We start from the raw sequence: 18,407 nt of genomic DNA, 5'->3' as shown, positions 1-18,407 counted from the left end.
CTCGGTATCGCCTCCGCCTTCCACAAGCACGGGTCCCACAACATTACCCATGCCCTCCCCAGTGCAGTTACTGGGAAGGACCACCTAACCACAAATACGTGGACAGGTGAATGTGTCCAGGGACAGTACGGAGCCAGTTCACAACTTTTTTTGCTGAGAGTTGTATTTAGCTCAGTGAAAGGACTGGCATAGAGGGAAACCGTATGTACCCTGCGTGTCATTTTTCCCAGGAAGTCCTCTAAAACTGCTTGCACTTGAAATGTGGCCTGAACATTACTGCTGGTACTTTTCTGTGGAAATTTGCTTGCCTCCTACCAGCCTGGAATATTTCCAGCAAACTATGGTACAACGCCATGGTATTAGCACTGCCCCCAGTACCAGTAGCAAAGCCATCCCCAATTTCCTTCTCAAGAATATTATTTGGTAGACTGAGTGGCTGCCCAAATACATTTTCTCACAAAGGAGCTGAAGATAGCGTGGCAGTAGGTGCAAGTTTCTCCAGCCTGTTAGATATTAGAGGGTGAACGGCAGCACATTGGATCAGTGGTTAGCACTGAAGCCTTGCAGCGCTGGGATCCTGGGTTCAAATCCCACAAGGACAACATCTGCAAGGACTTTGTATGTTCTCCCCATGTTTGCGTGTGTTTCCTCCTCAGTAAAAAAGCAGCCATAAAGTGTCCAGGAACCTTCGCACACACTTTTCTTAGCAAGGACTGCTTCTCGGCAGGGTTGAATGGTCCCACCAGAGAATCCTCTAGTGTGCCTTGGCTTCTACCTCAGGAAAGTTCATGATAGCGCTAACTTTGCAGCTGCTATGGGGCTCTTGAGTGGGTGAGAAAGGTTAGCCCTCAGAATCAAATCCTCTGGTGGGCACAATGTTTTTCAATTTGAAAGAGCTTCTAAGTTGGAGTTGTATTTCACCACAGCCATATTCTTTAGCTCGGAGAAAGGACTGGCGTAGAGGGAAACCGTATCTACCCTGGCTGTCATTTCTTCATCACCAGGTTCCACCCATTGTCACACATGACCATGCCTGGCTGTATGTTCAGCGGTGAGAGCCACAGATGAGGCTGCTGTGTTACAGCTTTCAACAACTCTGCAGCGCTGGGCAGTTTGTCAATTAAGCATTAAGCATGTCATCTTCAGCACAGCCTGTTGCCGCTTGGCCAAGGCAGTGCTGCAGTGCTGTCAGCTTGTGACTGATGTGATCATTTCGGAGATGGAGGAGGAGGTGCCTGAGCTGAACAATGTGATTACATTGAGGTTAAATTGGTGATGCTGTTTTTTATACTAAAGAAAAATCCTATTGTTTTGGGTTTTTTACGTTATTTTTTAAGTCAAATGCATTCACAGGGAAATGTCATTTTAACATTTTACAACCTTATCTGACAATGTGGTGTGTGACACATCATCAGACACATCCTTTTTTCTCTATGATGGAGGGACTCTGAAAGTCATAAAGCCTATTTTTATAGGGTCATCAGACGGCCCTTACTATTCTTAAAAGGCCAGCAGTCAGCCCTCGCTATTGTTAGAGAGCCATCAGCCGGCTATGCTTTGTGGTTCTCATTATTAACAAGTGGGTCTCCTATACTGTTATTGCATATACAGTGACTGCAAGGGCTGCCCAAAAAAACCCTTTGAAGAGACATAGAGGTGGGTCTCAGTAAAAAAAAATTTCCCATTATAAAGGATCGTGGTTATGCCCATGCTGTGACTGCAAGGGCTGCCAAAATTTGGGAAAAACCCCACTAAGAATTTAAAGACACATAGAGCAGGGCCACAGTAATGACAAATTCCATTTAGAAAGGAGAGGGTCTGCTATACAGTTATAGGGTATGCAGTGAGTCCAACGGCTGACCAATTTTAGGAAAAACCCCACTAAGAATTTAAAGACACATAGAGCAGGGCCACAGTAATGACAAATTCCATTTAGAAAGGAGAGGGTCTGCTATACAGTTATAGGGTATGCAGTGAGTCCAACGGCTGACCAATTTTAGAAAAAACCCCACTAAGAATTTAAAGACACATAGAGCAGGGTCACAGTAGCAAGGTACGACATGTTCCCATTAGAAAGGAGAGGGTCTATTATACAGTTATAGGGTATGCAGTGAGTCCAACGACTGACCAATTTTAGGAAAAACCCCACTAAGATTTTAAAGACACACTGAGCAGGGCCACAGTAACAAGGTACGGCATGTTCCCATTAGAAAGGAGAGGGTCTGCTATACAGTTATAGGGTATGCAGTGAGTCCAACGACTGACCAATTTTAGGAAAAAACCCACTAAGAATTTAAAGACACATAGAGCAGGGCCACAGTAATGACAAATTCCCATTAGAAAGGAGAGAGTCTCCCATAGTGTTGGCCTATGCAGTGAATGCAAGGGCTGCCAAAAATTTGGAGGCACTTCAATGACCCTTGGAAGAGACATGGAGGAGGGCCTCATTAAATAAATGCTCCCATTAGAAAGGAGCGGGCCTCCTATACTTGTAATGCCCATGCACTAAGTGTAGGGGCTGACAAACATTTACCCCTGGGGGGTATACATGAACATACTGTATAAAAAAATTTTTTACGGGCTTCATAAACAACCTTTAAAAAAATTATGTGGGTGTTGCATCACGGACCACGGTCACCCTGGTGATATGGTGGTGTAGGATGAGGAGAAGGAGGAGGTCAAGAGCAAATAGCCAAAATCAGGAAGAGTATACCCATGTGTGGGTGTGAAAAGGTGCATGGGAATACACTTCCCAAGAAAAGACACTGGATTGGAGTTTATGTTACGCTGCAATCATTCGGTGGTGTTGAGAAGTCTGGCCCAATCCAGCCCTTGTTCATTTTTATAAGAGTCAGCCTGTCAACATTTTCAGTTGACAGGCAGATGCGCTTATCAGTTATAATTCCACCAGCAGCACTAAAAACCCGCTCTGATAAAACGCTGGTGGAAGGGCAGGACAGGACCTCCAAGGCATAGAGAGCCAGTTCATTCCACGTATCCAGCTTGGATACCCAATAAATATAAGGCACAGCAGAATCACGGAGGACTTTGGTACGGTCAGCAAGATACTCCCTCAGCATTTTCCCAAACTTTGCACTCCTTGTGAGAGTACCCCGCGCCTCAGGGCCTGTGCGATGGGAGGGTCTGAGAAAACCCTCCTAGAACTTTGACAGTGTTCCCCTGCCTCTGCTGGATTGAAGTTGTGTCTCTCTCGCCTATACTCCTTGGTTGTGCAACGAAGTGTGCCCTCTGCCGCCAGCATTTTCAGATGGGAATTTCTTTAATAGTTCCGCAACAGGGGCCTTCTGGTACAGCCCCATTTTTGTAGACCTGTCCACCTCAGGAATAAGAGATAGAAAGTTCTCCTTGTAGAGTGGGTCTAGAAGTGTCACAAACCAGTAATGACTGTCACCCAAAATTTTGAGAACGCAAGGGTCATGGAAAAAGCAGCGGAACATAAACTCAGCCATGCGTGCCAGACTACCAACAGGCAAAACTTCTGTGTCCTCACCAAGAGGATGACTGACCATGCTCTCCTCCTCCTGCTCCTCTCTGTCCTCTGGCCATCCACGCTGAACAGACAGTATGACAGCTGTGCAGGTAGTACCGTCTATAGTGCATGAAACTAGCTCCTGTCCTTACTCCTCCTCCTCCTCTTCCTCATTGTCACCCAATCCACATTGGGATGAGATGAGGCTTGTCTGTGTGTAATCACCCTGTTTGGTTCCTTGCTCCATCTCATCATGCTCCGCCTGCAATGCATCCTCTTTGATTGTGAGCAGAGAGCGTTTCAGAAGACAGAGAAGCGGGATGGTGACGCTAATTATGGCGTCATCGCCGCTCACCATCTTGGTGGAGTCCTCAAAGATTTGAAGGATGGTGCATATGTCTGACATCCATGTCCACTCCTGAGGTCTTATGTGTGGAGTCTCAAACTGAATACCAACGGCATTGTTGATGCTGGTACTCAAGAACTGCCCTCTTCTGCTCACAAATCCTTCCCAACATCTGCAGTGTAGAGTTCCAATGCGGAACATCACACACCAGTCTGTGAGCCGGAAGCTGCAAGGGCGGCAGAAGCTGTAGCTGACTTTCTAAAATGGGCACACAGGCGGCGTACTTTAACACGCAGATCCGGCAGCTCCGGGTAGGATTTGAGGAACCATGAGGTTAAGCACATGGGCCAGGCATGGTACGTGTGTGAGATTGCCTAGCCTCACAGCCGCCACCAGGTTACGGCCATTGTCACACACGACCATGCCTGGCTATAGGTTCAGCGGTGTGAGCCACAGATCTGCCTGCTCTTTCAGAGCTGTCCACAACTCTTCAGCATTGTGCAGTTTTTCACCTAAGTATATTAGCTTCAGCACAGCCTGTTGCCGCTTGGCCGAGGCAGTGCTGCAGTGCTTCCAGCTTGTGACTGATGTGGTCATTTCGGAGATGGAGGCTGAAGAGGAGGAGGAGGTTGAGGAGGATGAGGTGCAGGAGCTGTAGACCGTGGGGGCAACCCTGATTAACCTAGGGCCCGCAATCCTTGGCGTTGGGAGGACGCGTTCCGTCCCAAGGTCCGACTGGGTCCCGGCTTCCACTATGTTAACCCAGTGTGCCGTCAGCGAGATGTACCATCCCTGCCCACAAGCACTTGTCCACGTGTCCGTGGTTAGGTGGACTTTACCGGTAACTGCGTTGTTGAGAGCACGGCTAATGTTTTGGGACACGTGCTTGTGTAATGCGGGGACGGCACACCGGGAGAAATAGTAGCGGCTGGGGACCGAGTACCGAGGGACGGCCGCCGCCATCAGGTTGCAGAATGCTTCCATCTCCACAAGCCTAAAAGGCAACATTTCGAGCGCAAGCAGTCGTGAAAGTGAGAATTTAGTAGTGTGGCCTGTGGGGCGTTGGCTCCACATTTGCGCTTGCGTTCCAAGGACTGGGGTATGGACAACTGAACGCTGCGCTGGGACAAGGACATGGACGTGCTTCCTGATGCTTCTACTTGAGAGTGTGCAACGACAGGTGCAGGGCAGGAGGCGTCTTTGCATGCACCATGGACAGGTGATTGGCTTGCATGCACAACAGCGGAAGAAGCAATGGTGCCACCCGCAGACACTGTTCCTGGACCCTGGAGTTCGGCCCACAAAGTTAGGTGCTTTGCTGCCATGTGCCTGATCATGCTGGTGATGGTCAGGCTGGTCGTTTTGCCACCCCTGCTGATGCTGGCCTGGCAGGTGGTGCAAATGGCCTTTTTGGGGTTATCGGCAGAGTCTTTAAGAAACAACGAGACTCGGGAAGACCTAACGGTTGGTTGTACTGGCAACTTCCTTTGTGTTGGTGTTACGGGGAACAGTTGCCTGCCTTCTGTCTGCGGCCACCACACTGCTTCTTCCTGCCTGTTGGGGTGCTCTGCCTCCCTCCCCCTGTGTGCTGCTGTCCTCGCTCTGCATGTCCTCCTGCCAGGTTGGGTCAGTTACTATACCATCCACCACCTCGCCTTCCACTTCCGCACCCTGGTCCTCCTCCTGACTTTCTGGCAATTGTGTCTCATCATCGTCCTCCTCTTGTGACACCTTTCCCACTGTCGCCTTCGTGTGACCGTGGCTGCTCAAATATTTGGGCATCGCTATACACGATCTCCTCTTGCCCCGCTTCAAGTGGACCGGGCGAGAGGCCCGAATCTATAAATGAAAAAGTGAACAGCTCTTCAGAGTGTCCAAGTGTGGGATCAGTTGTCTCTGGGTACTCAGCATGGTGGGAGGAAGGAGGATCAGGGTGAGGAATATGCGGTCCAGACTCACGGCTACTGAGACTTGACCCTGTGGAAGACAGGGTGGTGGTGGTGGCTACGTGACTGGAAGCATTATCCGCTATCCAACCAACAACCTTTTGACACTGCTCTGGGTTCAATAGTGGTGTGCTGCGGTCCCCTAGAAATTGGGAAAGGAAGGTCAGGCGAGAAGATGTGGGTGTTTGTTGTGGCACAATTTCGGCTTGCCCACGGCCTTGTCCTCGGCCTCTGCATACACCATTACCATCACATCCAGTTCCCCGTCCCTTTCCATGCGCCTTGCCCATTTTAAATGGAGGACAGTATCTTCCACACCCACTACAAATGACTGAGTTTGTAGCGAACGTATATATGATCCGTGTGATGGACAAAACAGAATTTTAAATACCTGGCCTGTAGCTAAGTAGTTTGAACAGCAAACTGGTGTGAATTGCTTCAATGACACACTGAAGGAAATTTTTAATGGAGGCCAGAAATAGCAGTATTTTTAAGCAAATAATGAGGATTAAGATCCAAAGAAAAGTATTCCTGGCCCCTGAGACCTGGGCCTTTGTATAGAAATATCTAACAGCAGCAGAAGGCAGAATTGGAATGGAGCCTCTTGTGCTATATGCACTGCAGTCTGCTATATACACCGCCTGCCTATACACCCGGCCTGTCTGATATCTCTGCAGATGGATTAGTCCTCAGAAGGATTGTTTGTTAAGATGGATATGTGTAACGTACGTTTTTTCTCCCTACACTACCTAATACACGATCAAATCTCTCCCTGACACAGCAGCAGCTCTCCCTACACTGTCTGATCCGGAGTGACTGTGACGAGCATGGCGGCGCCAGGTCTGATATAGACCTGATGACGCTGTGCGGCCAGCCAATCACTGTAATGCCCATAACCAACATGGCTACGGCATTACAGTGCATGGCAGGCAATCCCTGCATGTTCATTGGCTCTCTAAAGAGCGGAAAACATGCAGGGAGGGGACCCGAGTTCCCGTCCGAGCAACCCGGAAATACTTGGCAAGAGCCAAGCATCTCGAGCAGTGAGATGCTCGGGCGAGCACCGAGCAGTAGCGAGCATGCTCGCTCATCACTAGTACTTACCTGTTAAATCCCTGCTCGGATTCTTTGGTAATGCCCTGCCAGTCTATACTCACTGACCTTGGTGGTGATGCCAGTATGTGGTGCTTATACAATATCTACAGTAGGATGCTTTCTCCATAACTTGTTTGCCTCTGTCCCATCTAATTTATTTTAAAAGACGCCACATAGAAATATAAGGAGCAAAATCAAAATCAACATTATTTATCTAACATTTTTATGATATAGTAAAAAAAAAACCACAGGAAATCTCAAATCCAAAACCCACTAGAACCTTTAGGTACAAATCAAAACCTAAAAAAAAAATTACAAAGAACCAAGACCTATGGACCTACACACTTCTCTACTAACATTCAGTCATTTTACAATATCTTTTCGATCCATTAGTAAAAAGAATAACAAAAACAATCAACATATTACAAATGTCTGCTTCCCAACTTCAACCCCATTTCATATTAAATCAGATGATAAATGTAGCAACATTGTGCAGTTTTTAGAAGTTGGGCAGATCGACTCTTCGAGGTGATGAAACTTCGATATCTACATTTTCTCTGATGTATTTGATCTTGTCACTGGTAAAAAGCACTTGTAGTGTCTTCTTCCCTCCTTTGTATGGAATCATCTCAACATGGATTGTAAGTCCACTTCCAGGCTTCAAGAATCCCAAACTGTAAAATAGAACATTGGGTGAAATTTACAAAGCAAAACTGCACCAAAGATATATTGCAAAATGCACCAAAGTATGTTGTACACACAGTGGACTAAAGTTATTACCTTCTTTAATATAAATAATCCTGACAGTCATCTACTCAGGGCCGGCGTCAGCACCCGGCGCACCCGGGCAAATGCCGGGGCCCTGAGCAGGCAGAGGGGCCCACTGGCGGTCGCGCACCCCGCTGGGCTATGGGCGGAGGAGAGCGGTGTCAGCGCCCGCCCTTCTCCGCCGCTTGCTCAGGGCCCCGGCAGGCGGATACTTACCTCTCCCCGTGCCTCCGCAGATCAGCTGTCTTCCTGCTCTGCGCTCCCTGTGACGTCTCAGGTCAGAGGGCGCGGTGACGTCTTTACACCGCGTCCTCCCCTGAGCCGTCACAGGGAGTGCTGAGCGGGAAGACGCCGACAACGCTGGAGTTCGGACCCGAGCAGCGAGCAGCGGGCAGCGGGCAGCAGGTAGCAGGTGAGGAGACGGGAGGTGAGTATTTGATTTTTTTTTTTAATGTATGGAGGCATGGGGCAGTATAAAGAGAAGGGGGGACATCCTGCATGGGGTATTATAAAGAGGGGGGGGGGCATCCTGCATGGGGCATTATAAAGAGGAGGGGGGCCATCCTGCATGGGGCATTATAAAGAGAAGGGGGGACATCCTGCATGGGGTATTATAAAGAGGGGGGGCATCCTGCATGGGGCATTATAAAGAGGGGGGGGTGACATCCTGCATGGGGCATTATAAAGAGAGGGGGGGACATCCTGCATGGGGCATTATAAAGAGAAGGGGGGACATCCTGCATGGGGTATTATAAAGAGGGGGGGGCATCCTGCATGGGGCATTATAAAGAGGGGGGTGACATCCTACATGGGGCATTATAAAGAGAGGGGGGGACATCCTGCACGGGGCATTATAAAGAGAGGGGGGGACATCCTGCATGGGGCATTATAAAGAGAGGGGGGGACATCCTGCATGGGGCATTATAAAGAGGGGGATGGTGACATCCTGCATGGGGCATTATAAAGAGAGGTGGGGACATCCTGCATGGGGCATTATAAAGAGAGGGGGGACATCCTGCATGGGGCATTATAAAGAGAGGGGGGACATCCTGCATGGGGTATTATAAAGAGGGGGGGGCATCCTGCATGGGGCATTATAAAGAGGGGGGGTGACATCCTGCATGGGGCATTATAAAGAGAGGGGGGGACATCCTGCACGGGGCATTATAAAGAGAGGGGGGGACATCCTGCACGGGGCATTATAAAGAGAGGGGGGAACATCCTGCATGGGGCATTATAAAGAGGGGGGTGTGACATCCTGCATGGGGCATTATAAAGAGAGGGGGGGACATCCTGCACGGGGCATTATAAAGAGAGGGGGGGACATCCTGCACGGGGCATTATAAAGAGAGGGGGGGACATCCTGCATGGGGCATTATAAAGAGAGGGGGGGGACATCCTGCATGGGGCATTATAAAGAGGGGGGGGGTGACATCTTTCATGGGGCATTATAAGGTGGGGAACAGCCTGCATGGGGCATTATAAAGTGGGGGGGCAGCCTGCATAGTGCATTATGTGGGGGGGAACAGCCTGCATGGAGCATTAAAAGGGGGGGGCCTGTATGGGGCTTTATGTGGGGGGTAACGGCCTGCATGGAGCATTATAAGGGGGGGGACAGCCTGTATGGGGCATTATGTGGGGGGTAACAGCCTGCATGCAGCATTATATGGGAGCAAGTATCCTGTATGGAGCGTTATAAGGGGACCGGTATCCTGTATGGAGCGTTATATGGGGGCAAGTATCCTGTATGGAGTTTTATAAGGGGACCAGTATCCTGTATGGAGCGTTATATGGGGGCCAGTATCCTGTATGGAGCTTTATAAGGGGACCAGTGTCCTGTATGGAGCGTTATATGGGGGCCAGTATTCTGTATGGAGCCTTATATGGGGGCCAGTATTCCGTATGGAGCCTTATATGGGGGCCAGTATTCCGTATGGGGCCTTATATGGGGGCCAGTATTCCGTATGGAGCCTTATATGGGGGCCAGTATTCCGTATGGAGCCTTATATGGGGGTCAGTATTCCGTATGGAGCCTTATATGGGGGTCAGTATTCCGCATGGAGCCTTATATGGGGGCCAGTATTCCGTATGGGGCCTTATATGGGGGCCAGTATTCCTTATGGGGCCTTATATGGGGGCCAGTATTCCGTATGAAGCGTTATATGAGGGCCAGTATTCCGTATGGAGCCTTATATGGGGGCCAGTATTCCGTATGGAGCCTTATATGGGGGCCAGTATTCCGTATGGAGCCTTATATGGGGGCCAGTATTCTGTGTGGAGCGATTCACCGGTTTCTGAGCTATTGTGGAATTTACAATAGATATCACTCATGTAATGTAAGAAGTGAAATCTTTGCATTGTACTATATATATATATATATATATATATTTCTCCGCCGTATCTCTGCATCATGAATCGTGGTATGTGTTAAAGGGGCCCACTGAGACTCTTCCGCCCGGGGCCCAGAAAAACCTGGAGCCGGCCCTGCATCTACTCATGCAATGTTATGAGAGCAGTGCACCTTCGGAAGCGGAAGTGAGAGCACTTTTACTTTACCATATTGTAGCTCAAAGTATTTATGCACACATAACAGACATAAGGTGAATTATTGAAATGTGTCCATGCCAAGTGAGTTGCCAAAGGAGTGTATAAACCACATATCCAAGCCCTTTCCACTTTCTGCCAACTCCAACTCACAAATATTTCCCAGATCCGCACATTCCTCAATCACGAATCTGCAAAAACACCAGTGCATGCCCTCATTATCTCCCACCTCGACTACTGCAATCTCCTGCTTTGTGGCCTTCCCTCTAACACTCTCACATCCCTCCAATCTGTCCAAAACTCTGCTGCCCAACTAATCCACCTGTCCCCCCGCTATTCCCCGGCCTCTCCTCTCTGTCAATCTCATCACTGGCTCCCCATTACCCAGAGACTCCAGTTCAAAACCCTAACCATGACATACAAAGCCATCCACAACCTGTCTCCTCCATATATCTGTGACCTAGTCTCCCGGTAATTACCTGCACGCAACCTCCGATCCTCACAAGATCTCCTTCTCTACTCCACTCTTATCTCCTCTTCACACAATCACATACAAGATTTCTCCCGTGCATCCCCCATACTCTGGAACTCTCTACCCCAAAGCATCTGACTCTCGCCTAATGTAGACAGCGGAGCGGAGGTCGCTCTTCTATAATATTGAGTTGCACAATTAGACACAGTACAGCAAGATATTACAAATATGAATCAGCATAATGGTTCAATTCTCCCATGACTTGATCAACTTGCCAGTTACATGCGGTAATGAGGCACAGAGCTTGGTGGTTACATTACATGAGAAAATGGTAATACAAGGTTTTTACTGATAACAGTAGGAACAGTCTCTTGTATTTTGTAGCAGGTGATTTCCACTAGGAGCAGACATAGCCCAACAGCTTTGGACTCAAGGCAAATAACATGACCCACTTCGAATTATATACTGCTCAAAAAAATAAAGAGAACACTCAAATAACACATCCTAGATCTGAATGAATGAAATATTCTCATTGAATACTTTGTTCTGTACAAAGTTGAATGTGCTGACAACAAAATCACACAAAAATCATCAATGGAAATCAAATTTATTAACCAATGGAGGCCTGGATTTGGAGTCACCCCCAAAATTAAAGTGGAAAAACACACTACAGGCTGATCCAACTTTGATGCAATGTCCTTAAAATAAGTCAAAATGAGGCTCAGTATTGTGTGTGGCCTCCACGTGCCTGTATGACCTCCCTACAACGCCTGGGCATGCTCCTGATGAGGTTGCGGATGGTCTGTGGGATCTCCTCCCAGACCTGGTCTAAAGCATCCGCCAACTCCTGGACAGTCTGTGGTGCAACGTGACGTTGGTGGACGGAGTGAGACATGATGCCCCAGATGTGCTCAATTGGATTCAGGTCTGGGGAACGGGCGGGCCAGTCCATATTTTCAATGCCTTCATCTTGCAGGAAGTGCTGACACACTCCAGCCACATGAGGTCTGGCATTGTCCTGCAATAGGAGGAACCCAGGGCCAATCGCACCAGCATATGGTCTCACAAGATATCTGAGGATCTCATCTCGGTACCTAATGGCAGTCAGGCTACCTCTGGCGAGCACATGAAGGGCTGTGCAGCCCTCCAAAGAAATGCCACCCCACACCATTACTGACCCACTGCCAAATCAGTCATGCTGAAGGATGTTGCAGGCAGCAGATCGCTCTCCATGGCGTCTCCAGACTCTGTCACGTCTGTCACATATGCTCAGTTTGCAGGGCTCTGGCAGTGCTCCTCCTGTTCCTCCTTGCACAAAGGCGGAGGTAGCGGTCCTGCTGCTGGGTTGTTGCCCTCCTATAGCTCCCTCCACGTCTCCTGGTGTACTGGCCTGTCTCCTGGTAGCGCCTCCAGCCTCTGGACACTACGCTGACAGAGACAGCAAACCTTCTTGCCACAGCTCGCATTGATGTGTCATCCTGGAAGAGCTACACTACCTGAGCAACTTCTGTGGGTTGTAGAGTCCGACTCATGCTACCACGAGTGTGAAAGCACAACCAACATTCAAAAGTGACCAAAACATCAGCCAGAAAGCATTGGTACTGAGATGTGGTCTGTGGTCCCCACCTGCAGAATCACTCCTTTATTGAGTGTGTCTTGATAATTGCCAATACTTTCCATCTATTGTCTATTCCATTTGCACAACAGCATGTGAAATTGATTGTCAATCAGTGTTGCTTCCTAAGTGGACAGCTTGATTTCACAGAAGTTTGATTTACTTGGAGTTATATTCTGTTGTTTAAGTGTTCCCTTTATTTTTTTGAGCAGTGTATATACATTTTTAATGGTCGGAACACTAGTATGTCGATGTTAGTGCTCAATTGTAAGAAATATATATAAAGGTATATAGTGAATTAACCACAAAGCTATAACTGCATTTAGAATTTAATAATCCACAACAGGATAAGTGAAAAATATATCAGAATACTCAAAATGATATGTCAGTCCTCCCAGACGTTGTTCACATTAATATTCTGAGTAGAAATGCGACAAGACGAGCAAAGCAAGTAATAGGCCAACGGCGCCAGACGTCCTATTCTGCACTCATTCACACATGTCACTCACCGGTTCACTTGCTCTAGTCATTTGACCACAGTTCCTTCAACCATTAAAAAAGCCTAATAAAGTAGTCTGAATTATACTCTTCTATTCTAGCCTGATAGAACAGTCCACATGCTGTGCAAAGTTCTGTCAGCCACACCCATGACTTGACCTGTGTCCTTAGCCAACCTGCACAACTGTAAGGAGATGGACATATTGCCTACGTTCCCCCTTGAAGAACAAGTGTAATGTGAATAGTGATATGCGTTAATAATGTTTGTTTGTGTAATAATCTGTATTGTTAGTGATGAAGCTCTGCTTTGCCAATCAACAGCTTGTTAACAGGGACAGTTAGAGTTAAGATTAGGACTAGCCCAGAGGGGGAGAGGCTAAGCTGGAGAGACAGAGGCAGTTTCCTGTCAGAACGTCAGATAGGGCGCAGTGTGGGTAGAAAGAAGGCCTAAAGTCTGAAGTAAGCAGTGCCACATGATGTCGGTGTCCCCAACATGAAAAGAGACCGAGACAGAGGATATCCTAGTGGAAAGTAGGAGAGAAGTGACCGAAAGAACAGAGTGATCAATTAGAGATGGAGATGGGTCATGGGTCAGGACGTCTTGCGGTATGGCCCAGAGTTTACAACTCAGAGAGGTAACGGGCCAAGACGGGACAGAATACGCTAGATGAAGAGAGTGCCCTGGGCAGGAGTTTCAGAGCATCAGGAACAGAGAAGATAAGCACCCACCATACTGGCAATATAGTTCCCTAGAGGGGAAAGAAGATGCGGAACCGTGTGTTGAGAATAGGACTCTAGCTAATTGGACTGTAGTACTGAGCTGAGCTGTGGTGAACTAGAGAGGAACGGTAAAGATAGAGAGTAAGCGAGTAAAGAGCAAGGAATTGCAACTGTGTGTGGAAAATGCTATGAAGCGCCCCCTGGGCCATGTTCAGGGGATACCCGGAGCCGGATCTCGATGGGGGTAGTAGTCCTTGTGGCGGTGACCCGGTCCGTGCCCAGGGTGTCAAACTAAGTGGCAGTCTATGGCAGTAGATGTTAATTTGATTGTCGACTACGCCACCCGTTGAGTGCGGCTTTGACGCCGCCGCTGCAGAGCAGTCCGCTGAGGCCGGTGGTATATGTGCAGCAGTGATGGTATAACCCCCAACGGGAGGGGTATGGCCTCAGGGCAGCAGGTGTGGATGATGGGGGTTGTGATGATGCAGAAAGAAGACTCAGAGTCAGGAGATGCAGTTCAGGGTTTTTACTTACTGGTGTTCTTTTGGTCACTCTGGCCTTGAGTGACCACCCGAGCCGTGCCGTGTCCACCAGGTCCTGGACTCGGCCAACCCCCAGGCGATTCCGGAGCGTGGTCCTGAGCTCCCTTCTGACCCTCTCTCTCTGGCCGTTCCCACCAGGGATCCACCTGTGTCCGGCTCCCTCGGGTCTCTTGTTGGTTGAACCTTCCCTGGCTTCCCTGACCCTATGCTCGGTGTGCCATTCTGGTGGATTTGGTGAGGGTCGTGGCAGATCCTGCCCACGACCTCCGGTTCCTGGCTAAGGTTTGTTTTGGCCTCTGCCAGCTTGGGATCCGGTACCCTTGTCCGCCAACCCTTCACCCTTTTGTCTTTATTCTGGGGTCTTGGGGTTCCCTTCTTGTCTTTCTCTCTGGGTCCTTCTTTTCTCCTCTCTCCTCTGCAGGCTTGGCTCTGGAGCTGGGCCCAGCCGGAGCCACAGCTCCCTGTCAGCCCTCCTGGCTGAGCTCCTCTGCTCTGCTTCTCAGGCTAAAAAGACCCTGTCCTAAGATGGTGCCCACCATATATACTCCCTCTATGTGTGAGCCCAGGTGACTAGCACCCAATGAGCTCCTAGCTTTACCCAGACTACTCCCCCTATCTGCCCCTACACTACTGGGATGTTCCACCCCCCTCCCACTCCAGCCAGGGACAGACGCTGTCGTACCTGCACATATACTGGTGGGAGTACCGTTGATCTGTCCCCCGGAAATGGGATGTATGTAGTGCATGCAGCCTACTGAGCTCAGTCCCACACTCCATCCTTACCCGGGAGTGGAATACCACACCTCTGGAGTGAGGTGCAATACCCCTGTAGCAGCCGAATCCTCAGGGTGCTACATTCCCCCCTGGTAAATCACAGCACGTCCTCGGGCTGTAAAAGAGCAAAAACATAAAACATACAAGCTTTTTAAAGTGCACTACATATAAAATATATAAACAGTAACCTTCAATCATCCCTTTATGGGAGGTACTTCTCTTTTAAAATGTTACGGACACATCATAAAATAATATTAACTCTTTCATCCTAATAAAACTTTTCATATAAAACATTTTTGTCCTCTGGCCACTTGTGCAAATTGTGACCAGGTAAGTGCCACAGTCTCTGGTAGAAAAAACAGTTTCCTATAAAACCGGTAGGGGGCGCTTTAGGAAGCGCAACTATGTACAAGGGAAGGTGGCCGCTCTCAGTCCTCGGCCAGTGGGATTAGGGATGGCTGCTCACAGTCCTCAGCCTGTTAAGGGATATGGGACACACTGGAACAGTTCACTGGTCCCAACGGGGACTATAATGGTAACAGTTATTGTACCTTCATGGGTAACTATTTTACAGTTCCATCTACCGTACTTTAGTAGCGGCGTCCTCCTGATGCTTCCTCCCTGTATTCTTCAGACCCGTCCGGGTCCTCTTGCTCCTCCTAACACCTCAGCTCTTTCTCTGTCAGTCGGTGTACATGAAGGGCATAGGGTCCTTTGGCACATTGGTGCCGGGTGAAGGTGACCTCATCACCCAGGTAAAGGTCACGACCTCTGTGTCCCTCCGGTAGGTGGGACTCGACATCTCTTCTGGTCACGAAGACGTCGCCGGGGGTGTGATGATCTCTGATGAAGCCCCAACCGTGCTGCAGTTGGAATTTGATTACAGTCCCGGTGGCACGGGGACCGTGGGCTGCACGGGGGTTCCGTCGGGTCCGGCTCTTCTGTTCTGCACTCCTTACTTGCAGCCGCTCCTCGCGGACCCGTCTCTCTCTCCGTTCTCGCTCAAAGACTTCCAACTGCTGGCGGCAGCACTCTGCACGCTCCGCTGCAGCCGCCCGGGTCTCTTGAGTGAACCCGATGAGGTCTCCTCCTGCGGGGTCCCACGCAAACTGCGCTTCCTCCAGCGAGAGCGGGGTCATCTTGACGGGCGCCGGAACCGGGATTAGGGGCTCATCCAGGGGTCTTTCTTTCCGGAGTCGGGGATGGTGGTACTCCGGCGGCCACACAAAGGGCTGCCCATCCGGGCAAGTGTGCTGGGCAAACAAGTCCTCACCCAGGTGCGGCACAGTGGAAGTTGAGGGCGCGGTGGTGGCAGCGGCGCCCGGGATCACTAGGCCTTGCGACCAGGCTTGGGGTACCCTGAAGGTAAAGGGCACCGTGAAGACGGCGGCGCCCGGGGGCACTCGGCCTTGCGACCAGGCCAGTGGCATCTCCTGCTTGGCCGCGCTCAGGGTTGAGGCGCGTGACGTCACAGGGGGCGTGGTCGCGGCTCCTGCTTGGGGCCTAGTCTGGAGCGGTAGCGGTGCGGCAACGGGCACGATCAGTGGGACTTCGGGCTCTGCGACAGGGAGCGGGGGTAGGCTTACGGTGGCCGGGCTCGGGGTAGTAACGTCCCCTTTACTTGCCTCCGTCTCTTCAGCTCCCTCTGCGGCGTCGTCTCCGGCCTCCGTCCCTTCTGCATCCTCTTCAGGGGCAGGCGTGCTCCTCGTTGCGGGTGGTGTGCTCCGCTGGCGGGTTCCAGCCTGCTGGGCCATCTCCCTGCTCCACTCCATCAGCGTTTCTCGCTGCACCTGGGCCATCCTCCGTGCGAGGCCCTCCAGCGCGGTCTGTGCACGCTCCCGGTCTCGGGGAAGCTGTGCCAGGATCTCCACCAGGTCTTGTGGGGTGGTTGCTTGCATCAGGCTCCTGACCACAGGGTCGGTGCTGCCTGCCTCTCCCTCCATCTCCGGGTACGGCTCCTCTAGACTCCTCCAAGCTGCTCCCATCTTCTCTCTTTTGTTCTGTCTCCGCCCCCATTGAGGGCGGTCCTGGGGCAACTTGGTGATTGACAGCTCCAGGGGCAGTTCTCTCACACTGATGGACATCGCTAGCATCGCAGCCTCTGCTGGTGGGGGCGGTCTTCGTTTTTGGCGCCATTCTTGGTCCTGGCCCACGATGGGAGGTCGTCTCTTACCGCCCTCTGGCACGCCCATAATGGCGTCCGCTCTGCCAGGGCGGGAAATCTTCTCAGATGGCGGGAACCGCTTCCCAATGGCGGGAAACTCTGTGGATGGCGGGAAAAGACTGCAGATGGCGGGCAAACGGCGGGAAACGATCCGTGATGGCGTCCGATGGCGGGGACCCTCCGGAATTGGCGGGAGACTTCTTTTTGAGGTAAATGTGAACTTTTCTTCAGGCACGCAGTACCCGGTGGTTGCGGGCACGTTATCCTGCCGACTACGCCAAAGTTGAAGCGCCCCCTGGGCCATGTTCAGGGGATACCCGGAGCCGGATCTCGATGGGGGTAGTAGTCCTTGTGGCGGTGACCCGGTCCGTGCCCAGGGTGTCAAACTAAGTGGCAGTCTATGGCAGTAGATGTTAATTTGATTGTCGACTACGCCACCCGTTGAGTGCGGCTTTGACGCCGCCGCTGCAGAGCAGTCCGCTGAGGCAGCTGGTATATGTGCAGCAGTGATGGTATAACCCCCAACGGGAGGGGTATGGCCTCAGGGCAGCAGGTGTGGATGATGGGGGTTGTGATGATGCAGAAAGAAGACTCAGAGTCAGGAGATGCAGTTCAGGGTTTTTACTTACTGGTGTTCTTTTGGTCACTCTGGCCTTGAGTGACCACCCGAGCCGTGCCGTGTCCACCAGGTCCTGGACTCGACCAACCCCCAGGCGATTCCGGAGCGTGGTCCTGAGCTCCCTTCTGACCCTCTCTCTCTCTCTGGCCGTTCCCACCAGGGATCCACCTGTGTCCGGCTCCCTCGGGTCTCTTGTTGGTTGAACCTTCCCTGGCTTCCCTGACCCTATGCTCGGTGTGCCATTCTGGTGGATTTGGTGAGGGTCGTGGCAGATCCTGCCCACGACCTCCGGTTCCTGGCTAAGGTTTGTTTTGGCCTCTGCCAGCTTGGGATCCGGTACCCTTGTCCGCCAACCCTTCACCCTTTTGTCTTTATTCTGGGGTCTTGGGGTTCCCTTCTTGTCTTTCTCTCTGGGTCCTTCTTTTCTCCTCTCTCCTCTGCAGGCTTGGCTCTGGAGCTGGGCCCAGCCGGAGCCACAGCTCCCTGTCAGCCCTCCTGGCTGAGCTCCTCTGCTCTGCTTCTCAGGCTAAAAAGACCCTGTCCTAAGATGGTGCCCACCATATATACTCCCTCTATGTGTGAGCCCAGGTGACTAGCACCCAATGAGCTCCTAACTTTACCCAGACTACTCCCCCTATCTGCCCCTACACTACTGGGATGTTCCACCCCCCTCCCACTCCAGCCAGGGACAGACGCTGTCGTACCTGCACATATACTGGTGGGAGTACCGTTGATCTGTCCCCCGGAAATGGGATGTATGTAGTGCATGCAGCCTACTGAGCTCAGTCCCACACTCCATCCTTACCCGGGAGTG

The 18,407-nt window shown here is 50.7% G+C and overlaps 1 protein-coding gene across 3 annotated transcripts in view; it reads right to left on the bottom strand.

Annotated features, from left to right (window-relative positions):
* Nucleotides 1-4,917: 4,917 nt before the first annotated feature.
* Nucleotides 4,918-18,407, bottom strand: part of LOC141173864 (protein-glutamine gamma-glutamyltransferase 5-like) — a 79,495-nt gene continuing 66,005 nt past the window's right edge. For 2 of the 3 annotated variants that reach the window (XM_073658380.1, XM_073658379.1), the window contains exon 13: nucleotides 4,918-7,551. In XM_073658380.1, coding sequence (XP_073514481.1) covers nucleotides 7,377-7,551 — 175 coding nt within the window. In that variant the 3' untranslated portion in view covers nucleotides 4,918-7,376. The remainder of the gene's footprint in view (nucleotides 7,552-18,407) is intronic. The other variant, XM_073658381.1, reaches the window with a different exon arrangement.

The sequence above is a fragment of the Phyllobates terribilis genome, unplaced genomic scaffold (genome assembly GCF_046119375.1).
Source record: "Phyllobates terribilis strain yellow unplaced genomic scaffold, ASM4611937v1 Scaffold_13__5_contigs__length_258822181, whole genome shotgun sequence".
Classification (NCBI taxonomy): domain Eukaryota; kingdom Metazoa; phylum Chordata; class Amphibia; order Anura; family Dendrobatidae; genus Phyllobates; species Phyllobates terribilis.
The sequence above is the reverse complement of the archived record's forward strand: the minus strand, read 5'-3'. Positions and strand labels throughout refer to the sequence as shown.